This window comes from Myxocyprinus asiaticus, chromosome 23 (assembly GCF_019703515.2).
Source record: "Myxocyprinus asiaticus isolate MX2 ecotype Aquarium Trade chromosome 23, UBuf_Myxa_2, whole genome shotgun sequence".
Lineage (NCBI taxonomy): Eukaryota > Metazoa > Chordata > Actinopteri > Cypriniformes > Catostomidae > Myxocyprinus > Myxocyprinus asiaticus.
Genome location: NC_059366.1, coordinates 19,958,250 through 19,985,187, shown reverse-complemented (window position 1 = coordinate 19,985,187; position 26,938 = coordinate 19,958,250). Strand labels below are relative to the sequence as shown.

At 38.0% G+C, this 26,938-nt stretch overlaps 1 protein-coding gene across 3 annotated transcripts in view; it reads left to right on the top strand.

The window, feature by feature from the left end:
- Positions 1 to 26,938, top strand: part of LOC127414182 (S1 RNA-binding domain-containing protein 1-like) — a 79,478-nt gene that overhangs the window by 38,532 nt on the left and 14,008 nt on the right. For all 3 annotated transcript variants that reach the window (XM_051651987.1, XM_051651984.1, XM_051651986.1), the window contains 4 exons: positions 5,089 to 5,171; positions 19,676 to 19,782; positions 22,617 to 22,784; positions 23,012 to 23,161. In XM_051651987.1, coding sequence (XP_051507947.1) covers positions 5,089 to 5,171; positions 19,676 to 19,782; positions 22,617 to 22,784; positions 23,012 to 23,161 — 508 coding nt within the window. The remainder of the gene's footprint in view (positions 1 to 5,088; positions 5,172 to 19,675; positions 19,783 to 22,616; positions 22,785 to 23,011; positions 23,162 to 26,938) is intronic.

The window sequence follows — 26,938 nt, the reverse complement described above, 5'->3', positions numbered from 1 at the left end:
ATTTGTGTCTTTTCGTTCACATAAAGTCAGAAAAAAACAACATATGAATCCAAATGAACATGTATTTATACTAAAGTAATACAAAAATGACTACAAAAGATTTAGAAGTGAGTAGTTTTTCGAGATTTACGATTATACTTTAAATCACTTTCACGAATCAGCCCCCAAATGTAGTCTCCCATCATGTTTTCATTATACTGTCCTTGGTAGCGGCGTTCAAAGTCCATTATATCCTGATGGAAGCGCTCGCCTTGCACTTCCGAGTACGCTCCCATGTTCTCCTTGAATTTATCAAGATGAGCATCAAGGATATGGACTTTGAGGGACATCCTACAGCCCATTGTGCTGTAGTTCTTCACCAGTCTCAACCAGCTCCACATAGTTTTCGGCCTTGTGATTGCCCAGGAAGCCCCGAACCACTGCGACAAAGCTGTTCCAAGACTCTTTCTCCTTAATAGTGAGCTTCTTGGGGAATTCATTGCACTCCAGGATCTTCTTTATCTGTGGTCCGACGAAGACACCGACTTTGACCTTTGCTTCCAGAGTGTTTTTGCAGTGCTCGCAGGTGAAATGAGGTGCCCAGGGTTTGTCTTGATCCCCGACAGGCATGCCGAAATATGCCTTGTAGGCCTCACACATCTTAGCAGATGCTTCCACGGAGTACTTTTTTGCGCTTGTCTTGAAAAATTGGCCGCAGACATAGCAAAATGCGTCTGCCGGATGCTTGCAGCCTCTTGATGCCATCTCAGAAAAATGCAGATATGTATCCACTTAGGCTGTTGGAACTAAACTGAACTGGTGGGCTTAAGGCCCCTGTATTTATACTACTTTTTGTATTACTGGAAAGTTCTAGAAGTTACTCCAAGTTTACTCAGCACTGAATCTATCTGGAATGTTCTAGAATTTCAAAATATCACTGTCCTGGTCACAAAAGCAAAGTTTATGGGGAATAATAGCCATTTTCTATACTTTTGAAGCATAAGCAATTAGGAAATAACACTTATTACCCAGGAACCGAAAAAAACTTTGTTACACGGTGATATCACTGAATTTGCTTTGACGGTGCTCAAGCGAAATTTCATGCTGCAGAAGCGGATTCAGTGTCATTTTTTTCTCACGTTCTAGTCTAGACAATCTTTTCATCTAATGACACGTGCCGCTGTCAGTGAAGAACTGCATTTCATTATTTCTAACAGTCTCATGTGAAGCCCTGACCACTGATAGGCACACGCAAATGGATATATCGACATAAACAATATACAAACCTTGCAAATCGATGTTTTCTGCTCGGTATCGCATTTTTTAAAGCCAAAGATATTCCATATCACGGAGGATGCACTTTTTCCTTCATAATCTCCTCATCATCTTCATTTAAATTAATTTGAGGAACGAGCAGTCCCTCCACCTTCCTCCATTTATCCGACAGAGTGTGTAATGCATATGTGTTATGTGCTGTACACATTTCATATGTGGCAATTTTGCGTTACCACGATAGAGACGATAATTCAAAATGTATACCGGTTGGCAAATTTCTACCGGTTTATCATGTCTACTAGTATTTCGCCCACCCCATGTGGAACCACGTTTTGACCGACCCACACTGGAAGCGCGAGACTGCTTTGGTGGCCTTTCATGTCTGTAAGATTGACTATAGCATGAGCCAATAGCATTCGAGTGCGGGCTGTTAAGGAGCATATCATTGGTTTCACCCGCTGAACGAATATAATTATAATTATAATTGTATGTATTTATCAAACATTATACATTTGCACATATACTGTGAAATTATTTTTTTCACATATCCCAGCTAAGCTGGGGTCAGAGCGCAGGGTCAGCCATGATACGGCACCCCTGGAGCAGATAGGGTCAAGGGTCTTGCTCAAGGGCCCAACAGTGGCATCAGGCAGTGCTGGGGCTTGAACCCCCCAACCTTCTGATCACTAACCCAGAACATTAACCGCTGAGCCACCACTGCCCCTTCATACACCCCTTCACTGAAGTTCGAGTCAGTCATTTGAGCCTTAACGAGATGAGATGTTTCATTCATGAACGAACTGAATGTACGGACGTTATTGAAACTCATAATTAGTTTTTTAGGCTAGTATTGTTTTTTTTTTTTTTAAATACAGTTGTGCTCAAAAGTTTGTATACCCTGGCAGAAATTGTGAAATTTTGGCATTGATTTTGAAAATATGACTGATCATGCAATGTCTTTTATTTAAGGATAGTGATCATATGAAGCCATTTATTTTCACATAGTTGTTTGGCTTCTTTAAAAATCAAAATGATAACAGAAATCACCCAAATGGCCCTGATCAAAAGTTTACATACCCTTGAATGTTTGGCCTTGTTACAGACACACAAGGTGACACACACAGGTTTAAATGACAATTAAAGGTTAATTTCCCACACCTGTGGCTTTTTAAATTGCAATTAGTGCCTGTGTATAAATAGTCAATGAGTTTGTTAGCTCTCACGTGGATGCACTGAGCAGGCTAGATACTGAGCCATGGGGAGCAGAAAAGAACTGTCAAAAGACCTGTGTAACAAGGTAATGGAACTTTATAAAGATGGAAAAGGATATAAAAAGATATCCAAAGCCTTGAAAATGCCAGTCAGTACTGTTCAATCACTTATTAAGAAGTGGAAAATTCTGAGATCTCTTGATACCAAGCCAAGGTCAGGTAGACCAAGAAAGTTTTCAGCCACAACTGCCAGAAGAATTGTTCGGGATACAAGGAAAAACCCATAGGTAACCTCAGGAGAAATACAGGCTGCTCTGGAAAAAGACAGTATGGTTGTTTCAAGGAGCACAATATGACAATACTTGAACAAAAATTAGCTGCATGGTCGAGTTGCCAGAAAGAAGCCTTTACTGCGCCAATGCCACAAAAAAGCCCGGTTACAATATGCCTGACAACACCTTGACATGCCTCACAGCTTCTGTCACTGGAGTGACGAGACCAAAATAGAGCTTTATGGTCACAACCATAAGCGCTATGTCTGGAGAGGGGTCAACCAGGCCTACAGTGAAAAGAATACCATCCCCACTGTGAAGCATGGTGGTGGCTCATTGATGTTTTTGGGATGTGTGAGCTCTAAAGGCACAGGGAATCTTGTGAAAACTTTATGGCAAGATGAATGCAGCATGTTATCAGAAAATACTGGCAGACAATTTACATTCTTCTGCACGAAAGCTGCGCATGGGACGCTCTTGGACTTTCCAGCATGACAATGACCCTAAGCACAAGGCCAAGTTGACCCTCCAGTGGTTACAGCAGAAAAAGGTGAAGGTTCTGGAGTGGCCATCAGTCTCCTGACCTTAATATCATCGAGCCACTCTGGGGAGTTCTCAAACTTGTGGTTCATGCAAGACGACCAAAGACTTTGCATGACCTGGAGGCATTTTGCCAAGACGAATGGGCAGCTATACCACCTGCAAGAATTTGGGGCCTCATAGACAACTATTACAAAAGACTGCACGCTGTCATTGATGCTAAAGGGGGCAATACACAGTATTAAGAACAAAGGGTATGCAGACTTTTGAGCAGGGGTCATTTCATTTTTTTCATTGTTGCCGTGTTTTGTTTTATGATTGTGCCATTCTGTTATAACCTACAGTTGAATATGAATCCCATAAGAAATAAAAGAAATGTGTTTTGCCTGCTCACTCATGTTTTCTTTAAAAATGGTACATATATTACCAATTCTCCAAGGGTATGCAAACTTTTGAGCACAACTGCATAGCTTGATAAAAAGTCATGCTCAGCAGATTGTGGGGAAACACTTATGATGCTTAAATACTCTGCAGTGCTGAAGTCTCTCGTAGTAGAATTGTTGAGATACAAAATTTAATAAATGATAATTAGATCGTGAATAACTCTTCTTTGTCCTTGTTCAGTGCATAAAAGATGGCCATTTTGCGCCATCTACTGGTGCAAAAGTGTAATTTGCAGAAATGGTCAATGAACAAATCAATGAACTAATCTGAACTAATCTTTTTGGTGAACAGAATAAAAAGACTCATCACTGAGATTAATCAAAATCATCACCACTACTGGATAGAGTACTTATTACAAGTTCTTTAAGCCAATGGATGGATCCACTGATGTTAGATGAAGTAGGCTAAAATGTAAAATTTCACATAGATTTTACGTTTTTTCTTGTTAGCCTACAGTAGAAAAACGTAATGAAACTCCCCCCCCATGTCTTAACATGCACACGTCAGTGAACAGAGATAGCATGTATGCAATGACGAAGTAGGCCTACCTTAAAGCAAGTTAAGAAATGTATACATACAACAAAGTTACCAATATTAAAATCATGTTCTATCAATAGATTTTAATTGTAAAATGAATCCATGTAATAAAAGCAGAAGAAGAATCTCTGTGACAAAAATACTGTAGGCTCAACCCCCCCCCCCCAGCAAAAGTTTGGGGACCCCTGGTTTAAAGCAACCTTTAATTAAAAAAAATCTCTCTCTCTCTCTCTCTCTCTCTCACTCTCTCTCTCTCTCTCTCTCTCTCTCTCAATTCAATTCAAATTAACTTTATTGGCATGACCGTATACAATGTTGCCAAAGCATTCATAAAAAAATAAAATAAAAAAACATGTATACATGTATAAATTCAACATGTATAAATTCAAACAATAAAATATTATTAATAATAATAACAATAATAATAATTCATCTCTTATTTCTCTCTCTCCTCTCATATAGTTATTTATTTAATTTTCTTTGTTATGGCATGTAAATGAGAATGTGTAGGCGACTTAGGTTAGATTCTGAAGAAGATATGTTGTCACAATATTGCTGTCACAAATTAGTTTTTCTACTACAAGAAAATGAATGTAATCTGTGAATTTAGTGCATTACATTCCATGCAAGTCTTTTCATGATTCAAATAGAGCCTCATTTGCATAGATCCATGCTCATGTGTGCTTAATTTATTCTTAAGTCTTTTGGTTTATTAAAGTATAAATATTGATGATCTCCTGAGACATTCATGATTATATTTGAGCATAAACTGCTCATAATGGTGAGATGATTTCCTCCCTTGTGGTTAGCTTATCTGTCTTTCTCCTCAGTGTCCATAGGGAGGCGTGTTCAGGACCCTTTGGCAGAGCTCATTAAGATTGACCCCAAACACATTGGCATCGGCACCTACCAGGTGAGTCACATGACACTCAAATTAGACAAGCTATTTTTGTGTCTTCTCATTTTCTTAGTTTTATGTTAAAGCCATGTTAACTTTGTATTGCTACTTCATTACTTGGGTGTTTTACTGCAATAAAGTTTGTGTCTTCATCATAGATCATACTGACAACAGTTGAGGTACTCACACATTACTGTGTACATGATGTTGTGTCTGGCTTTGCTCTTGATGCAGTCACATGTTCAGAGTAATTGTAGGCTCATTCCCAACTTTCTAAGTAACCCAGGCTCAGATTTTTACATTTGAGTTATAGCAGTTTCAAACAGAAGTCAGCTGGACTAGTGAGCTAATCCTGTCTCTGACTGTTTGCTTTTGCAGACTCATATTATGAGTAATCCATAATTCTTGTGAAATTAATTCAACTACGATTCCCAATAGCATCATATGTTGACTCAAAGCTGGGCCTGATTTATTATTTTTCTTCTCTCTAGCCTTCCATTTTTTTTGCTCTAGCTGTGCTGCAAGTTCAATTTCTTCCTCTTCTTCTCTCTGCTGCTCTCTTAAAAAAAAAAAAAAAAATCAAAACTAGTTTACTGAAGAAACAATTTGTTTTTGTTTTTTCTATTTTTTTGTTTTGTATTTTATTTTTTTAATTATTATTTTTTGTTTTGTTTTGTTTTGTCTTGTCTTGTTTTTTGTTTTGTTTTTGGTGGACCGACAGAGGAAACAAGTGACAGTGTGCTTTAATCTTGAAGTGCAATTGCACATGTTGCTAACCTTGCATCGAAAGTCTAAACCAAGTCCACTGAAACCTTGGAGCCATTTCCCAAATAAGGAGGGTAAAGAACTTCTTGCATCTTTACAAATGTGAAGAACAATATCACATATCACATATTTCTCCGTGCCAACTTTTTGACCAAAAGAACATGTGCACATGTACAGATGCTCACAGTTTTAGGTTAGCAGAAGATAAGGGTCACCTCTCCTTGCCCCTGCACAGTGTGAGTGTTGTCTTGTGTGCATCAGAGCGTCCCCCGACACGTCTGTCAGCACTTAGCGTTTATTTACCCTGCCACATAATCTGAGCAACGCAAGATGCCTTTCCACTGCATTGACATGCTGAGTGATAAGTGAGTGTGTGTGATGGAGAGGTATACAGTATGTATATTTGTATGTTTTGCAATTGGAGTGGACCGTATGCAGTACTTTCACTTATCTTCAGGAAAGCCTTCTGAGTGAGCACTAATCACACGTTTTGATTAATACTTGAAAGGCAAAAACTTTTCCAAAGCATTATAAGACAATAATACATCTAGATGAAATAAGCTAGATTGTTAGCATACCCTGAGTGGTTGCCTGGTTTAAAATTCACTTTAAATAAAGTTTTAAGTTAAATTGCTGCCTTAAAGATGTAATTTTTTAAAAGATGACCTATTACCCATTGCCCTCTGTTGTTGCTTGTACTGTCCTGACATGCCAATTAGTCAGAGTGGGTGGGACCTCCAGAGTTTAGGTTTATATAGTAGTGAACTGTCAATCACTGAGAGATAGGTGGAGTGTGTTCAGGTTTCCCAACTGCTTAAAGGTCCCAGAGGGCACATTTTACCATTTTACCCAGCTGTGAGAGAAAACACCACACACACCTCCGGATATTAAGGAAACAGTCACTCTCTTTTCCATGTGTGTGTGTGTGTGTGTGTGTGTGTGTGTGTATGTCCAAATTCCATACATTTGAACTAGCAATTAACCACTTTCAGTGTCTCATCTTGTTAATTATGTTAATCAGTCTTTATCAGTTTTTTTTTTTATTCAGTTTTCCTGAAGGTACAGTGGTATTTACCCTTGGTAAATATGGGAAAAGAAGGCTGTGAAAAATATATCCTTATTGTTTATCCTTGTGGTCTTTCATTCAAAATATTCACAAAAATCTATCCTCAAACAGATATCAAACAATTCCAAACACAACACAAGTTTTATCAAAAAACTAATATTTTTGTAAAATAAATGTGTGATACAATTATTGCCACTCTTTTATTCAGTACTATGTGCAACCTCCCTTTGCCAAGATAACAGCTCTGAGTCTTCTCCTATAATGCCTAATGAGGTTCGAGAACACATGGCAAGTGATCTGAGACCATTCGTCCATACAGAATCTCTCCAGATACTTCAAATTCAGAGGTCCATGCTGGTGGACTCTCTTTAGTTCACCAAACAGGTTTTCTATAGGGTTCAGGTCAGGGGAATGGGATGGCCATGGCAGAACCTTGATTTTGTGGACAGTGAACTATTTTTGTGTTGATTTTTATGTTTGTTTTGGATCATTGTCCTGCTGGAATATCCATCCACAGCCCATTTTAAGCTTTCTGGCTGAGGCAGTCAGGTTTTGATTTTTTATCTGTTGGTATTTGATAGAGTCCATGATGCCATGTATCTGAACAAGATGTCCAGGACCTCTGGCATAAAAACAGCCCCGCAACATTAAAGATCCACCACTATATTTAATCGTGGGCATGAGGTACTTTTCCATATAGCTACCTCTATGTGTGCGCCAAACTCATCTCTGGTGTTTGCTGCCAAAAAGCTCTATTTTTGTTTCGTCTGACTATTGAATCCGGTCCCATTTGAAGTTCCAGTAGTGTCTGGCAAACTGAACACACTTGAGTTTGTTGTTGGATGAGAGCAGAGGCTTTTTTCTTGAAACCCTCCCCAACAACTTGTTTTGAAGTAGATGATGTCTGATTGTAGTTTTGGAGACTTTCTGACCCCAAGGCCCAACAAATTTTTGCAATTCTGCAGCTGTGATCCTTGGAGAATTTTTGGCCACTTGAACCATCCTCCTCACCATGCATGGAGACAGTATAGACACACATCCTCTTTCAGGCTGATTCGTTACATCTCCAGTTGATTGATACTTCTTAATTATTGCCATGATGATGGAAATGGGTATTTTCAATACTTTAGCTATTTTCTTATAGCCACTTCCCATTTTGTGAAGCTCAACAACCTTTTGCTGCACATCGTAACTTTATTCTTTGGTCTTACCCATTTTGTTGGATGACTAAGAGAATTTGGCCTGTGTTGTTACCTCATATTTATACCCATGTGAAACAGGAAGTCAATGTTGGTCAATTTCATGTTCCTAGTCACCCAGGTGTACTCAAAAATTTAAAATATGAATGGGAATATACTTCAGATATATTTTACTCATAAGAATTTCTATGGGTGCCAATAATTGTGGCCAATGTGTTTTGGAGAAAATTATAAGATCCCCTCCCTCTTCAATTAAGGGAGAAACCAATTAATTAAAGGTTAGATTTTTGAGAATATTTTGAATGAAAGTTCAAAAGGATAAACAATAAACAAACCAACAATGATCTTGTTCATTGTGAAGGCTGTTTATTGCTTCAGTTCAGAGAAGCAAAAAACACTCTGCAATGGTTGAGTTGAGATGAAAGTTCTATTTAAGGACAAGTAAAGAAAAAGCTCAGGTTATGTCACTGAACCGCAGTTTCCTGCAGGCTTTCTTTTTTTAATGGGCCTGCTGAGACTGTTCCTTCAGGCTAAAACGGAAGAGAGTGAATGAAGGTATAAGTATTGACTGACAGGAAGCCGATTGACGATGATTGATAGCTCTGCCCATTTTCGCGTGGGAAAATGCGCTCCGCTGAACACCTTCACTCATATTCTGATTCAGGCTTATGCTCTAGCTGTGAATGATTTTCTGTGATCCATTAAACCATCTTTTACCTGTATGACAATGATTCCCACTGCTTATCACTGCTTTTATCTTTCTTATTCGTGCTTCTTAGCAAACCACTGAAAGAAAAGAGTAACATCAGTGTTTTTCTCATGACTTTGGTGGGTGAGACTTGTTTTGCAATGTGCGTGGGTGCAGCGCTTATGTTCTGTTTGACAGGTGTTTACTGTCTCCAGACATGAACTCCAGGCTTTACCTGAGGTAAAGGAAAGATGGAGGAAAGTGTAGGTGAGAAAAGTGTCAAAATTGGCTATTAAAATGTCACCTCGCTGCCAGGAAACTGCATCACCTGATATGCTGCCAGAACTTTTCAGAGTGTCAGTTAAAAGTGTGTTTGAATTCATTCACAGTGATGGTTATTTAACAGTTCAAAGCAAGCATTGAATAATTCGTATAAGTTCCCATGGACATGGAAAGCCTGGAAGCAAATTGTGTTTTCCATTCCTGGAAAGATCCTGGAAATTAATAAAATCTTAAAAGTAATGTAAACATATATATATATATATTTTAATGTTGCGCAGCTCTAAAGTATTTAATTGGCTAGATAATGCCCATGTTTAGAGCTTATGTAGAGATTGTCAGAAAATAATTGTATTTTCATTTAATTGATCAAATTGTTTCACAAATTGTGATTCATCAGCAAATCTGTCTGAATTAAGATTTATTTTTTCCAAATATTTTCAGTTATCACAAACGATTGGAAAGCTCATGGAAATAAATTGGTCAAAAAGTGTGGGAACCCTGTATATATTACATTGTATGTAATTATTTTATACTTGTAATAAAGGACTAAAGGATGGAGCATAAAGTCGTTTATACTTGTTTTGAAGGACTGTTGGATGGAGCGTAAAGTCTGTATGAAATTAAATGATTATAACATCTACACATAATTTTAGGGTTTAGTTGAGACAGCTGCAAAGAGTAACTGAATAGAGAGATATTACACTACATTTTTTAAAGCATTGTCAGTCAGCCATTTTTTAGGCCTCTGTTTTAGGATGTCTTTAGCTGTTTTCAAATGCTCTTTTTGGAGCTTTCGGATTTTGCTGAAAACGTCGGTCTCTGGTTACGCAGGAGGCAGAGTTTTGGGAGGTATGTAAAGGGATCTCCTCGTCAAACATCTTTTGTGTTTTCAGCTCTCTCTGGAAAGTGTTTTCAGAGCCTGCTGCTGATTAGATCTGCTTTGGGTCATAAGGGAGGGGAGAGGAGAGAGAAGAACTGATTGACATCTCAGAGTGGCAGCTTTTCATAAAAATAAAAAAAAAGCTGTTAACTGGGCCGTGTATGGACAGACACACTTTGTTCTGTTCCTGGGGCCCATCCAAGCCGAACAGGACCTCGCACCTGAATTTAATCCTGACTGGTTTGTGTGAGTGTGTATTTGGGAGGGAGAGCATGTGTGTACGTGTGTGCATGACTTGGGTCGAAGACCTTACTGTGGCTCTGCTTGGCATGGTGAAGGTGAAGCAATGAGAGGAGAGTTGTGTGGCTTGTATGTATGTATTTGTGTTACCACTGGCCCATCCCCTGCTCTGCCTGGCATGTTGAGGATTGAAGGCCCCAGATATGTCTGTTTAATCAGATGACAGGTTTCAAAACCATGTGAACTCACACTACATTTCTTCTCCTATTCCCCAATGCTTTAATTGAGTTTTAGTTGTTTTGTCTTCAGGGTTGCCACACTGCTAAGCCATGTCAAAGCTCAGATGTGAGCCACACTTCCCACTGTGAATGAGGACCAGAGAGTGCGGCTTGTGTGTGTTTGAAGACAGATGGAAAGCTTAATATCAGCTCTATGTGAGCATAGTCTTTCCCAGGCACCAGTGGTGGGCTTCCCAGAGACATTGGTTTGATTCTTAGCTTATGCAGCTCAGTGCGCCTCAGTTTTACGCTCACTAATTGAAATGGTTATGACATTTTATATTATTCCTTAGAATTGACAGGAGATTGGAGAGATGACTTGGTTTAAAGCTGAAGTCTTTTTCAACAGCTTCTACTGGAAGCATGGCAGAATAGTGGCAGATAGTCACATATGTTGACCGCAATGATTTCTGCCTGTTTTTTACCCTCTTGTGCAGATTTGTTCACTTTGTTTCACAGAAATTGATGGGTCTTTGAAAACTTAATTCCTTCACTCCTGACCCAGCAGTGGCAGACAGCCCGACAGTTGATATGGATCATTGAATGTTCTTTGGTTCCATCATATGCCATTCATTTGAGTTTTTCTCCCAGTATGTGAGTACCAATATCACAGTGGGGGCGTCCCACCTCGTAAATTAGTGTACCCTAGCACATCACTTCCTGGAACTGCTTTTAAAAATGAATCTGGGGGGGCCATGATGATTGATGGCATTCTAATGAGTGTGCATTCAATCATCTGAGCTCCAAACTGCCCGGAGGCAACACTTTTTAGGTGTCTTCCTCTATCAGCCTGCTCAAGGACTGTGAGAATTTTCGCTCTGTCCGCGCTCGAGGCCCTCTATACAGCTGATTGGCTGCCAAGTACTCAAAAGCTAACCGTAGGGTTTGGGAGCAGATACATGGGAACCTGTCCACACACTTCTCAGGTTGCATCCGGCTATAATGCGGCAGCAGGTTTTTGTAGGTGAAAAATAAGGAGTTATTTGTCTGTTCTTTGTGAAAAGTCCCTTGAGCGTGCACGGACTTATTGATTATTGGCATGCTGGCAGTGATTGTAGCAGCAAAAACTGTATGTGTACAACAGTGATATGTTGATAATGCACATCTGATGAGTGTCCGTTTTGAAATCACTCCATGCATCATATTGGAAAATGCCATAAACTGTTGTATGTCTGGGTATTTCTTTAGAGTAAACAAGGCAAGAGGATCATTAAGGATGATTGATGTGCGTTGATGAATCTCATGAAAGCTTCTGCCCTCAGGCACTAATGTTTATTGTTTCATTTTGTACACATGCATTCCAGTAGCATACACACACTTCTCACCTCTCTAAGGTTACAGAGGAAAAGTGAGAGAGATTTTGATGGTATTTTTTTTTACGACAGATGGGGTTCTCCCACATGAAGGCTGCTCTTAAATATATAAACATATTTTGCAATAAACATATTTTTGTGAATAATAGTATCTTTCCAGGATTTGTGTACCACTATCTAGTAGGGATGCTCTGATCGATCGGCCACCAATCGTATCGGCCGATATTCACGTCTTAGGACTCGTGGGATGGTGGTGGGGGTGTTATGGAGGTTGTTTGCGATGTATCTACGTTGTCCGGTGAAGTTACTGTGACATATTTAATATGTATGCCTTCTGAAATAGACTTCTTGTAATTGTTATATTGCATTTTTAAGAATATTATTTTTACATTTAATAAAGGATATTTTATCCCCATCATTATTGAATCCTCATTTTATGTTTTTAGTTTACGTGTTACTGTGTACATTGCATAGACATGCTATTGTAGTAACTGAGGCTGGACAATATAGTATAAAAATAATAAAGTCTTCTATTGAACACGTATCAGCCATATCACAAGTTTAACCTCTTAAATTGAAAATTGCAGTTCAATTCAAACATAAATAGTAGATAAAACACTTGAATAATCATATTAAGATATACTGGTGGTGGCTGAGGAGAGTCCCCGGTTCTCTATTTAAAAATGCTTTGAGTGTAGTGTCAGAAAAGTGATTTAAGTGTAAAATTTAATCAATTCTGTAAATAAGAGTGTTGTTTATCTTCATCAAAGCAAGTAATATTTCTGTTTCAAATGTTTATTCGTATAACATAATATCAACATGAAAACAGCACATTATGCCTCCGGCTCCAGTCATATTCAAATTGGGAGATTCATCCGCCAGAAGAGCAGTGCTGAAACACGACTGAGGTAATGTATTCTTCTGCAAATTGCTTGCAATTTTAAATTTCAACCACAGATGTCGCGAGAGAGCACAAAGTTACGTAGTGCAGCTTTAAGATACCATAATATAATGTATTAAATATAATGCAAACATTTTAATTGAAATAAAATAAGGAATGATAATAATTATATGAAATAATGACAATTAACCAAAAATATCACATTAACAATAGGTTGTTTGTCTTCAGTTGGACACTAAGCTTAATTTTTTATAGGGCTATCTAAATATAGAGAATATCTTGTTTAACTTTTTTTGTCACTAGGCAAAGTGATATTACTGGGAAGAGGAAAATTCAATTAATAGTGACAGTGTGCTGAAAGCTTACATGTAGCCAGTTATCCTGATAAAAGGTGAAATGATCTGTATCGGCCGATCAGGTGACAAGAAAATCAGTGATCGGTATTGGCTGTAAAAAATCCTGGTCGGAGTATCACTACCATCTAGGTTTAGGAAGTGATACTATAATAATATTTCTTCCTTTATTCTCTCTGCATGAAGAAATCTCTCTGTTGTAATTTAAGACTTTTGTTGAGTTGCAATTAACTGGATTAACCACTAGAGGCAATATTACAACAGAGTGCAAGGCCTTTGAGAGCTTATGATCTTTAATTCTTCACACTCATGCTAGCTCCCATGGGGTGTCTAGTGCTGAGATATCAATACCACTACTGTAGTTTAAAAACCATTACTAATGATGTTAGCTAAAGATTTGATATGTAACTTAGTGCAGCACTATAACGAGAACATAAAAATACTTTGCAAGGTGTGATTTTAATTCCAGTCTGTGATGAAGATTTTCTGTCTGTTCCTTGGATAAGATTACTTCCTTGTAAAAGGACCGTAGTCTGTCAGGTCAAAACAGACATTCTACCCATGGCTGTTACCCACACAGCTCACTCATCCCACTGCCTAGCAGTCACTCAATCTCTCTGTCTTTAACCCCTTGTGATGTTTCTTTCCTTTCTGCTTCTTTAATCCAGGTCTATTCATTGTTGTTCTTTTAACACCTCAGTTCCTTAATATCTAATAGATACTTTTCACCTCGTTTACATATTTTTTTTTTTTTTTTCTCTCTTAGTTCACTGTTTTTCACGGGAATTTTTATTTGTATTTTTATTTTTTATTTGGTTCGGCTTTTTTTTTAATCATTTTTTTTTACCACTTTATTCTTATTTACTTTAAAGCTGGAGTGTGTAATTTCTGCGCCACTAGTGGCACCAAACATAATAGCAAAAATAAACATTGTTTTCAAAGAGCCTTCTGAAATTAGGCCCCTCCCATCCCCAACTCACGCCATTGGTTGAGTCGTTGTGTTGGGCTGGACGGGTTGCTCAAAACAAACAGATATTTTTATACTGGTATCCATTGTTTGTTATTTTTATTTTTGGTTTTGTTTGGCTTTATTTAAAAAAGAATATGTTTTTGTATATGTTTATTGAACTTTCCCAGTATAAAGGGGAAGACGCACTATACTTCGCACTCCATTCACTCACATTCAGATGCATCTAAATGCGGTAGGCCGGTAACGCAAGCTCATGCGAAGTAATTTCATACGACACTGCGTACCAAAGTTCAGGCTTGGTGAGCTCTGAACCGTGAATCCATACAATAAGAGGATGCACGACCAATAGGACCTCTTGGCTCAATTCAAAGGATACATATTTCAGAGCTGTCAGATCTTTTGTTGCAGTAAAGTGAGTAGACAATATATACATTTTTTTTTTTTAAATATAATATTATTTGTGATTTATTATTTACTTACACCAGAAGCTCTCCGTGTGACAGTATATCCTGTTTTTTTGCGTTGTCTGAAAAAAATTTTTGTGAGCTCAAAGCCTATTGTGACTGCCCTTTAGAAATGGGTAAAAGCCGGATAAAAAAAATAAAAAATATAAAAACAACTATCTCTGGAACAAACCCCCCCCCCCCCAAAAAACAAAACCTTTTTGTTTTATTCTTATTTTTACCACTTTATCCTTATTTATTTACTTAATTTAGATTTCAGTTATTTAACTTGTATATGTATATATGTATGTGTGTGTTTCAGAAGGAAATTGGTACTTTAATTCACCAAAGTGGCATTAAACTGATCACAAAGTATAGTCATATATATATATATATATATATATATATATATAGTTACTGATGTAAAAAACAGCACCACTATTTGAAAAAAGTCATTTTTGATCAAACCTAGACAGGCCCCATTTCCATCAGCCATCACTACATTAATTATGCTAAACTGCTAATTTGGTACTAGAAAGTCACTTTCCATAATATCAAACACAGTTGAAAGCTATTTGGTTCATTAAATGAAGCTTAACACTGTCTAGAAACTCGTCAGTCAATCATTGTTTTGAGGAATGAAGTCTGTACAATGCTTGAAGTTGCCCAAAAACTGAAGATTTCATACAAAGGTGTACACTACAGTCTTCAAAGACAAAGGACAACTGGCTCTAACAAGGAAAAAAAAGAGATGTGGAAGGCCAGATGTACAACTAAACAAGAGGATAAGTACATCAGAGTCTCTAGTTTGAGAAATAGATGCCTCACTTGTCCTCAGCTGACAGCTTCATTGAATTCTACCCGCTCAACACCAGTTTCATGTACAACAGTAAAGAGAAGACTCAGGGGTGCAGGCCTTATGGGAAGAATTGTAAAGAAAAAGCCACTTTTGAAACAGAAAAACAAAAAGAAAAGGTTAGAGTGGGCAAAGAAAAACAGACATTGGACAACAGATAATTGGAAAAGAATGTTATGGATCTTAACCCCACTGAGCTTTTGTGGGATCAGCTACAAGACAACCACATCTATGGCAAGTGCTACAGGAAGTGTGGGGTGAAATGTCACCTGAGTATCTGGACAAACTGACAGCTGGAATGCCAAGGATCTGCAAAGTTGTCATTGCTGCATGTGGAGGATTTTTTGATAAGAACTCTTTGAAGTAGTTTAAGAAGTTCTGAACATTTAAAAAAAAAAAAATTCTAATAGTAATTATTCACGTTACTAATGTCCTGACTATACATTGTGATCAGTTGAATGCCACTTTGGTGAATAAAAGTACCAATTTCTTATTATTCCAAACTTTTGGCCGCCTGTGTGTGTATACATATAGGTCAAAAGTTTTGAAACACTTGACTGAAATGTTTCTCATGATCTTAAAAATCTTTTGATCTGAAGACGTATGCTTAAATGTTTTGAAATTGATGATTTGGACCAAATAATAAAGAAAAGCAGCCAATAAGTGCCCAAAATAGATGGGAACTCCTTCAATACTGTTTAAAAAGCATCCCAGGGTGATACCTCAAGAAGTTAGTTGAGAAAATGTCAAGAGTACATGTCTGCAAATTCTAGGCAAAGGGTGACTACTCTGAAGATGCTAAAATATAACACAGTTTTGATTTATTTTGGAATTTGTTTAGTCACAACATAATTCCCATAGTTCCATTTATGTTATTCCATAGTTTTGATGACTTTACTATTATTCTAAAATGTGAAGAAAAAAATTATTATAAAGAATGAGTGTGTTTCAGAACTTTTGACCGGTAGTGTATATATGTGTGTGTGTGTGTGTGTGTGTGTATATATACACACATACACAGTTGCAATCAAAATTATTCAACCCCCTCTGACCAGCAATACGTTCTGGTGATGAGAATTAAAACACAACAGCTAAAACCTCAGTAAACAGTCAAAGTAAATTTTTTAATAAACATTTGAGTGATTTTGAGAATAAAGAGTTCAGTTTACCCAAATTTTAAAATAAAAAATAACTAATTCTCTCCACAAATGTCATGTCAAAAATATTCAACCCCCAAAGTCAATCATTTGTGGAGCATCCTTTATCCTTAATAACAAGCAAATAAATGTTTCAGGTAAGTGTTCTCAGGCTTCGGACACCTCTCTATTGGAATTTTTACACATTTCTCATGAGCAAAAGCTTCCAGCTCATTGACATTTTTTGGTTTCTGTGCTGCCACTGCTTCCTTGAAATCCCAACAAAGATTTTCAATAGGATTTTTATGATGGACTGAAAGGGCTATTCAAGGACATTCCACGACCCATCCCTGAACCAGGTTTTGGACAACTTGGATGTATCCTTGGTGTTATTGTCTTGCTGGAAAGTCCAGTGATCACAGAGCTTCAATTTACACACTGAACGCATCACATTTTTTGCCAAAATGGCCTGATACCTGAAAGAATCCATGGTGTCAGTCACATAGTCAGGATAGCCATTTCCTTATTATACTATATTTTTATTATTCTTTTAATTATACTTCTATTTTATTTGACCCATTTGACTTATTTTGCCTATTTAAATTTATTATATTTATTTTTACTGTTAACCCATGCAAACAATTCCTTCAGTCATCAAAGAGCAGGGAAATCTTCTTGTCTCACTATATTTACCCAGCATCTCGTATGGTACCTTTTCTTGGAGTGCTTTGATGAAGGACATGTGTTTTGTGGACAAACAGGCAGATCTGCTAATAAGTTTACAAGATCAGGTTTCTCTATGAAACAACATTTGTTTTCAGGGTGATTTCTGTTTTTGAAGAAACATCTGCTTCTCAGACCCCTTTGACATCCTCCTTGTGTTGTTGGCCACATTTTTACTGTCCAAGTGTCCTACATTTTAATACAATGGATAACAGTGCTGGCAAATTGCATCGCTCTGTGCTTAATTTGAAACATAATTGCTGTGAAGAAATACAAACAGCCAGCCTTTAGTGAGTGAATATTGTCCTTTATATATAAGAATGTTATAGAAAACCAAAGAGATTAAGTCCTTGCTTCTCAATTTGTAGTTAATCACAGTTAAGTATAGAATAAGATTTTCTGCAGTGTATACTTTGTTCTTCAAAACCACCAAAATATCTGTTGATGAAGCAAGTTAATGAATCAAAGCCCCTTGCACACCTGAAAAGTTATAGGTAGGTGCTTAAGACAAAAGATATTATCAAGACAAAAGAAAACATCCCGCACACTACCAAAGCTTGCAAAACACAATCAGAAATGTATTGATAATGTTGCAAATCAATTTCTGATTGTGTTTTGCAAGCTATGGTAGTGTGTGGGATTTTTTCTTTTGTCTTGAAGCAAGAAAATAAAAGAAAATTTTTAACAAGTCCCAGATTTAATAACACAAAAGCCATAAGGGTAAAGGATTCCGATCCACAATATCTCAGGCCTACCTCCAACTTTACCCAAATTGGTCGAGCAGTTTCAAACACTAACACACTCTAAAAGTAAACCACTGTGTCCACATATGAGGGAAATATATCGTCTATGTTTATTATTTCTGCCTGTTCCTGTTTTAGTGTGACTGTGTGTATTTGTGTGTGTGTGCACAAGGGAGGTTGAATGTGTATATTGAGTTAGTTGTAAGAGGCCTGTGGGCTTCCCAGCCCTGTTTAATGTAGTGAATTTGTATTCACACAAACACAATAATACACTGGCACACACAAAGATAACTTGAGCGCATTGGACCTTACTTGTATAGTAAATTTACTTGCAGAAAAGTGCACAGAACATGCAATGCATGTCATACACAACGCTCCACCACCACAAAATCATTGCTACCATTTTAAATTAAGGATCAGCTGTTGGATTTTCCCCTAATGAAAGAGAAAATTAGAGAATCAAATCTTTTTGACCTCTTTATGTACCCTCTCTTAAGTTCTAATGTCTCTCATCACCCTTTTATGTAATCATAAAACTGGCAGTTAATGCAAAAGTCATTGGCATGCAACACATGCTCAACTCTTCATCAAAAGAGCTTTGAATTTGAGTTTTGATTTTAGATGGAATTGAAGTCTAGGAACTGCTTTCATCATTGTGTAGTTTAACTAAACATGTATTTTCCACCGTTAAGTTCCCATCATTTTCTTTGATAGATCTTTAATGTTTTTTAGAAGCACTGCAATGGTACTGTATATATAGCAAAAGCTTTTTCTATTTTACTTATCAACCTGCTTCATATGGATTGATTGGACCGATTAGCCCTCTTTGATTTAGTCACATTGTCCATTTTTCCCCCAAGCACCCAAATCTTGTACTTAGTGGTGAAGAATATTCATCATAATGTGTGTTTTCAAATGAAGTATTGCACATTCTTCTAGCAGGTCTCAAACACTGGTAACGTCTTCCATATGAATAATGGTCCCAATGCAAGACAGACAAAGGCTTGTCAGAATTCCCTGCTTACTCCTTATTTTGGTCAGTTTTGGATTTTGCCTTGTGGTTTTTCCTTTGCTTTGAATTCCATCTCCATTGTAGAAAACCACTTCCAAAGTGTGAAAAGTTCGGCTGGATTAACTTTATCAATTCCCTGCTCTTAATGGAAAACCCCTGTGAGAGGACTTTGAAGTGTCACAGATGCTTTCCAATGAAAACAGCTTCAGACCATCTCTCTGTGTCTCTTGAGGCAAAGCGATCCACTGGTTGCCTTTTTATTCTGCCGTCTCTTTTTTTTTTCTCAGACCAGCATGAACACCGCAAAGTATTTAGGGTTACCGTTTCATTGCCAATGACACAACATTGGCCTTGTGAAATGGCTTGTTTTTGGAAAGTGACTGACACAGCAGGATTTGTTGCTGAGATATCTAATAGATGTAGACTTTCTTGACATTTGGACAGACACGGAGTAGAACTTTCACTGTTTTAATTAATTTCAAAGTAACCGTAGATTGAGTGAATTTTAATTTATGTCAAAATTGCAATTGAATCAAGTCTGCATACTAGAAAAATATCGTCAAGGTGCTCGATTTCATTTTCTGAGCCCAGGTCAAAGAAGGAGCCCCTTCGACTCCCTCTTTGCACACTTATACAAACACACTATCTAAGACTGTGGTCACTCTTTCCAGCACGATGTGTCACAGAGTTTGCTGAGGGCAGCGCTGGATGGTGTGGTGCAGGAGTGTGTGAGCTTCGTGGGAGTGGACATCAACATCTGTTCAGAGACGCTGATGAGGTAGAGGCCAAATACTTTCCAGCAGAAGTCACAACATGGCAACTTCTCACTCGCCTCACCACTACTGCTTCGTTTTCTGTTTAGTCTGACACCCTACACATTGCACATACACACGCACTCAAACACATGCACCGTAACCTCTTTTCACATCTCCACTACACACAAACATTGTGATCTACATACACAAACATCGCCGTTCTCCTATATATCATATATATATAAATTGAGATGTAAAGCCTCAAATATTAGGCATATAAACTTACAGAATACAGAAACACTGTAATGCATACGTATATTGCTTATACAGTGAAAGTAAAGCCACTAGCTACTCTGTCTAATACCTTTTAGGATTGCAAATTACTCTACAGAAAACAATGACTTTGAATAACATTTATGGAATAAAATTACATTAATTCATCGACGTGCCTAAGAAATATTAATTATTTATTTACAGGGCCATGGGGCCGTTCATACCGAAGTGTTTTTGCATCCATCGGCACTGTTTTTCCATTGTTAAACATCTTTGACTGTTGCGATACATCTTACTGTTTTTTAGTGTCTCTTACAAGAGTGCCATTCAAAAATAACTTTTAAAAACACCTGCCTTCTGTTCTACTTGTGCAGTGCCTTGCTTTTTTTTTAGTGAAATAACGTGTTTGGTCTGAACGGCCGCTCATTCTTGAATGTCTTACTCTTAACTCTTAATGTTAGTGTGTGTACGTAAGCGAGTTAAAACAAATATTTTAAGACACACTTTCACCTTTCATCAATATGCTTAATTCAGATACATTTTAGTGTTAGACTGAAATGTGCACACATTTGTCAAAGATCAGACTGCTATATTGAACTTTTCAGGCTTGTGCCTGTGAATTATTGTACACTTACACACACACATTGTGGCGGCTAAAGGTTTGGAATAATGTACAGATTTTGCTGTTTCGGAAGGAAATTGGTACTTTAATTCACCAAAGTGGCATTCAACTGATCACAAAGTATAGTCAGGACATTACTGATGTAAAAAACAGCACCATCACTATTTGAAAAAAGTCATTTTTGATCAAATCTAGACAGGCCCCATTTCCAGGAGCCATCACTCCAACACCTTATCCTTGAGTAATCATGCTAAATTGCTAATTTGGTACTAGAAAATCACTTGCCATTATATCAAACACAGTTTGAAAGCTATTTGGTTCATTAAATGAAGCTTAACATTGTCTTTGTGTTTGTTTTTGAGTTGCCACAGTATGCAATAGACTGGCATGTCTTAAGGTCAATATTAGGTCAAAAATGGCAAAAAAAGAAACCGCTTTCTCTAGAAACTCGTCAGTCAATCATTGTTTTGAGGAATGAAAAAACTGAAGATTTAATACAAAGATGTACACTACAGTCTTCAAAGACAAAGGACAACTGGCTCTAACAAGAACAGAAAGAGATGTGGAAGGCCAGATGTACAACTAAACAAGAGGATAAGTACATCAGAGTCTCTAGTTTGAGAAATAGACGCCTCACATGTCCTCAGCTGACAGCTTCATTGAATTCTACCCGCTCAACACCAGTTTCATGTACAGCAGTAAAGAGAAGACTCAGGGGTGCAGGCCTTATGGGAAGAATTGCAAAGAAAAAGCCACTTTTGAAACAGAAAAACAAAAAGTAAAAGTTAGAATGAGCAAAGAAACAGACATTGGACAACAGATAATTGGAAAAGAGTGTTATGGATCTTAACCCCATTGAGCTTTTGTGGGATCAGCTACAAGACAAGCACATCTATGGCAAGTGCTACAGGAAGTGTGGGGTGAAATGTCACCTGAGTATCTGGACAAACTCACCGCTAGAATGCCAAGGATCTGCAAAGCTGTCTTTGCTGCACGTGGAGGTTTTTTGATGAGAACTCTTTGAAGTAGTTTAAGAAGTTCTGAACATTTTTTTCAAATTGTAATAGTAATTTTTCATGTTATTAATGTCCTGACTATACATTGTGATCAGTTGAATGCCACATTGGTGAATAAAAGTACCAATTTCTTTCCATAAGAGCAAAATCTGTACATTATTCCAAACTTTTGGCTGCCAGTGTACATCTGTATTCTGAGCTGGAAAGCTGTATGATACTATTACAAGGCAGGGTTAAATGCTGGTAGACTGGGAACAGGTCATCTGTTTACCTGACTTTAAATGAGCTCTCAGTACCAGAGCTCCAGACGACGTGTTCATGGCTCCAGCATTATTCGGCCCTTATTTATAAGTGATGACATACAATGTTTACATAGCTGTTTTCGGGGGAGCTGCCACTTCAAATTGCCTATACCGTGTAACAAAAACTTCTCAATGCCTGTCTGTTTAGCATTAAAAGGTCAAAAAGATTATGAGATTTTAGGCAACCATTTAGTAATTCTTCTGGAAAATGTTCTCAATATTTTTACTAATATCTGACTTTTCATTTGTGAATATGTAAGGATTACATCAGTATGAAAAGGAATTTCCATGGCCATGGGTGGACTTCTAAAATAAAGGTTTCTTTTTATTTATCCAGGATGTGTAGTTACTGTAATGCAGGGTTTTGACACACAATATAAAGCAATGACAAATTCCAAAAGCAAATAGGAATTGAACTGGGCAGTTAAGCAGGAAGATATGAGAGGTTAAGCTTTGGACAGAGTATTTGGAAATCACTTGGACTTCATTGCAATTGCATAAAGAGAATAACTAGCTTCAGTAGTCAACGGACAAAAACTGAAAACTTCCAGTAAATTCAGAAAAGAGGTGTCAGGAGGTGTAAAATGCATTGTCAAATGTCTTTGATGTTGAAGTTTGATGAATTGTGGTTTTTGTGGCATCAGGCATGTTGCAGGTCTGAATGCAGGGCGAGCACGCAGTATTATGGAGTGGAGAGAAAAGAATGGACCGTTTTTCAACAGAGAGCAGCTGAAACTGGTCAAAGGCCTCGGTCCCAAGAGCTTTCAGCAGTGTGCTGGCTTCATCAGGATCAATCCAGAGACAGTACGAAGGTACACTACCCGTGGTGTGGATCCAGACCGGGTCATGCCAGCTGTACAGTTATATGTTTTGCACCAAACTACCTTTATACCATGAATACATTTGAATTTAAATCAGAAAATCTGTTTTAAACTATACTTTTCTGCTTAAATGTAGTACACCATTTGTCCACAGGATTCTTAAATGGCTAAATACAATTCCTTATGTTGTTTCCTATATTGTATTTGTGGTTATGCAGTTATGGCTGTGGAGGAAACCATGACCTTGAAGTTCCTGCGAAACAGACAGTTGAGAAGAAAAAAGTCAAGGCCTCTGTTAGCATCTCTAACCAGTTTAACCCACTGGACCAGACCTGCATCCACCCTGAATCCTACAGTATCACCTTGAGGTGAGAACAGAGCATGGCATTGAGCTATCACATTACTACTTTACCACTGCAGATGATCATTGGATCTGTTTAAGGATTGACCCAAGTGGTAGCGTGTGTGTGTGTGTGTTTACATCAAGTGGGAGCATCTGGTCCTATGTTGCTCAGTGTGAGAGAGCTGTGCTGCACGCTGCTGCCGCTTATATGAAAAGCACATTCAGCGTGTGCTCAAGACTCTCTGGCAGTGAATGAAGCTCTCCCTGCAGCTGTGGTGCTCAAGTCTGTTTAGACTACTCCAATCTGACACTTGTGCTTGTTGCTTCCAGAAGATGTGTGCGCGGATGCCCTGTGGTTTGGATGTGCCTGCTTGCATGACAGCTGCAAGTTAAATCAAAATCAGTGTGTACATGTGAAAGAGGTTTTTAAAATTTTATATGAACCGTAGGCACGGCATCCCATTGCTGTGGAATGTGTGGGATTTATTGGTGAATGGCAGTGATAATTAAGAAAAAAGACATTCATTCATTACCTATTATTTTTTTTCTCTTCCTCCAAATATGTCATGTTTTGGTTTTAGATGTATCACTGTGTGTGCATTTGAACAAATGATTAGGGAAATGCGCGGTGACCGTTTTTAACATTAACTGCAACGATTTCACGAATGGTTAATCATTTTCATAATCATGAAAATAAGGAACGTTTATTGCAATGGAATTTCCTCGAACATAACTCAGAATAGCAGCAAATAAAGTGCACAGTGAGCTATGAGCCAAAATACCACAATACAAAGATCATCAAATGATAAAATTTCACATTAAAATGAAACAAAAATAATCAAACTATCATTACCTGTATATGTGCTCTGTCCAGGCAGGTTCACATTTCCGTGATGAAGCGAAGCCTCTTCGGGGTGCTTTGATTTTTGAATGGTTTAAAATCAGATGGCATTGAACTTGTCTAAGTAATGTACGTAAATATGCACACCAGAGCAAAAAGGGAAAAAACACTGTCTTTTTTAAAACAACCTGAATTCATGTTTAATGGTGTAACAGTCACTTGAAGTCCTTTTTGCAACCTGTGCTACTTCAGAACACAGCACATCACAGGTGTTATTTTTAGCTTTACTTGGGGTCTAAAAATGTGGCGATCCTGCACAAGGTGCTGAAAGAAAAAACTTTCAGCGCAAAAGTCAAACATGTCCGTCCAGCGCGTGTTAACAGTACATAGTAAAAAGATGCACACAAAAGCATGCTTGAACAGCCCCTAACTCACCCTGACAAACTGACTCAAACCCGGATAGAAAACCTTACAGTTTGTCGCAAGTCGTCAAATTCGAGTTGGGTTGAAGTCTTCCATTGCACATGTAAAATAACAAAATAGTGATTTTGGTATTCGAATAGTAGTTCGTCGAACGATTAACCAAATGTTGACTATCTGTGCATACCACTAACCATGTGCTAACAGCTCTTATTTGTCTTTAGCATGTACACAGCCCAAGGCACCACAGCTTGACAAATACACTATATTTTTGTCACTTTGTGTGTGTGTTGTGTGTGTAGGGCCTTATGAAAGCCATTTTATTTTTTTCCAAATTATGGTTTATTTTTCCCCAAATTCTGTGCTTTCAGTTTCATTTTTTTTCTGAATTCCGTGTTCTTAAAGTTTAAACTCATAGAACTCATAGGATGGTGTTCTTCGGCTTGCAAGCCTCACCCTTTTTCCTCCAAACATAATGATGGTCATTATGGCCAAACAGTAAGATTTTTGTTTCCTTAGACCAGAGGACATTTCTCCAAAAAGTAAGATCTTTGTCCCCATGTGCACTTGCAAACTATAGTCTGGCTTTTTTATGCTGGTTTTGGAGCAGTGACTTCTTCCTTGCTGAGCAGCCTTTCAGGTTATGTTGATATAGGACTTGTTTTACTGTGGATATAGATACTTGTTTACCTGTTTCCTACAGCATCTTTACAAGGTCCATTGCTGTTGTTCTGGGATTGATTTGCACTTTTCGAGCCAAACTATGTTCATCTCTATGAGACAGAATGCGTCTCCTTCCTGAGTGGTATGATGGCTGCTTGGTCCCATGGTGTTTATACTCGGGTACTGTTGTTTGTACAGATGAAAGTGGTACCTTCAGGCATTTAGAAATTGCTCCCAAGGATGAACCAGACTTGTGGGGATCTACGTTTTTTTTTTTTCTGATGTCTTGGCTGATTTCTTTTGATTTTCCCATGATGTTAAGCAAAGAGGCACTGAGTTTGAAGGTAGGTCTTCAAATACATCCACAGGTACACCTCCAATTCAGTACACCTCATTTCAGAAGCTAACTGTCTAAAAGGCTTGACATAATTTTCTGGAATTTTCCAAGCTGCTCAAGGGCACAGTTAACTTAGTGTATGTAAACTTCTGACCCACTGGAACTGTGATATAGTCAATTAAAAGTGAAACAGTCTGTCTGTAAACAATTGTTGGAAAAATGACTCATGTCGTGCACAAAGTAGATGTCCTAAACGACTTGCCAAAACTATAGTTTGCTAATATTAAATCTGTAGAGTGGTTAAAAAATGAATTTTAGTGACTTCAACCTAAATGTATGTAAACTTTTGACATCAACTGTACGTATACATACATGTGTGTGTCTGCATGTGTGACCCATGTGTGAGTGTGTACTTGTCTGTCCACCCATTCTCTGCCTGATCTGTTGTCAGAGGTGCCTGCGAGGGTCAGAGGTCTAATAAAGCCACTTAGGAGCATGGAGTGGGGGAATAATCACCCTGTCATGTCCTCCCTACTCTACTCTCCTTCTGTTTGTTTTCATTTCTCTCCGTTAGGCTTCATTTCCGACTAAACCATGCAGAAAAGCCTCCCTTGCAGTCGCCTGTATTATCACCGTACTCTATCGTTACCAAATGCTGTGCTAATGGATGTTGCTCCACTCCAATTGTTATCATGAGCCTAGGCATATTTTTCTTGGAGTAACAGGATTTGATTAAACATGGCCACCAGCAGTGCTGAGTTGGTAATGTAGTGCCCAGCTAATGTAGCGGACTTAAAACAAGGGTTTCTAGGGGGCTTTGGAGGAATTCTGGGTATTGCTAATAAATTGTATACAAAATGTTACAAGCTTCAGCTAGGGCTGGAATCATAAAGCTAATGATACGAGCAGAACAACTGAGAGATGGCTTTATAATGATGATGACAAGCTTGACAGATTCTCAATAATCTGTAACCCATTTCTGCACTGAGTTCATCACTCTTGTCCTCTGTTTCACCAGCTTAATCTCTTCCCCCTGCATATTATTGGGTACAGACATCCTATCTCCCTTTTCACTTCCTCTCATTTGTGGTTCCATTCATCCCAGCTCTTAAATAAAGCAGTTAATGATAATAGAAATTAAAGAGTTAGTTCTCCCAAAAATGAAAATTCTGAAATGTAATCACCCTCTTGTTTTTCCAAACCTGTATGACTGTCTTTCTTCTGTGGAACACAAAAGGAGATGCTAGGCAGAAATGTTAGCCACATTCACTGTTCACTTTCATTGTTTGAAAGAAAAAAAGAAAGAAAAAAATGTCATACAGGGTTGGAACAATATGAGGGTGAGTAAATGATGACAGATTTGTCATTTTTAGGTAAACTATGTCTGTAAATGAGTTACACATTTTGCCTGTGAAACATGCAGCTTGTCTACCTCCATTTCGTGAGTGATTGTATTGTGCGATGAGGGCTTTGCGAAGCGTGGGCCAGCAGACAGTAATGGTGGATCATGTTGCTCTAATGTGATGAACTTGATACCCTTA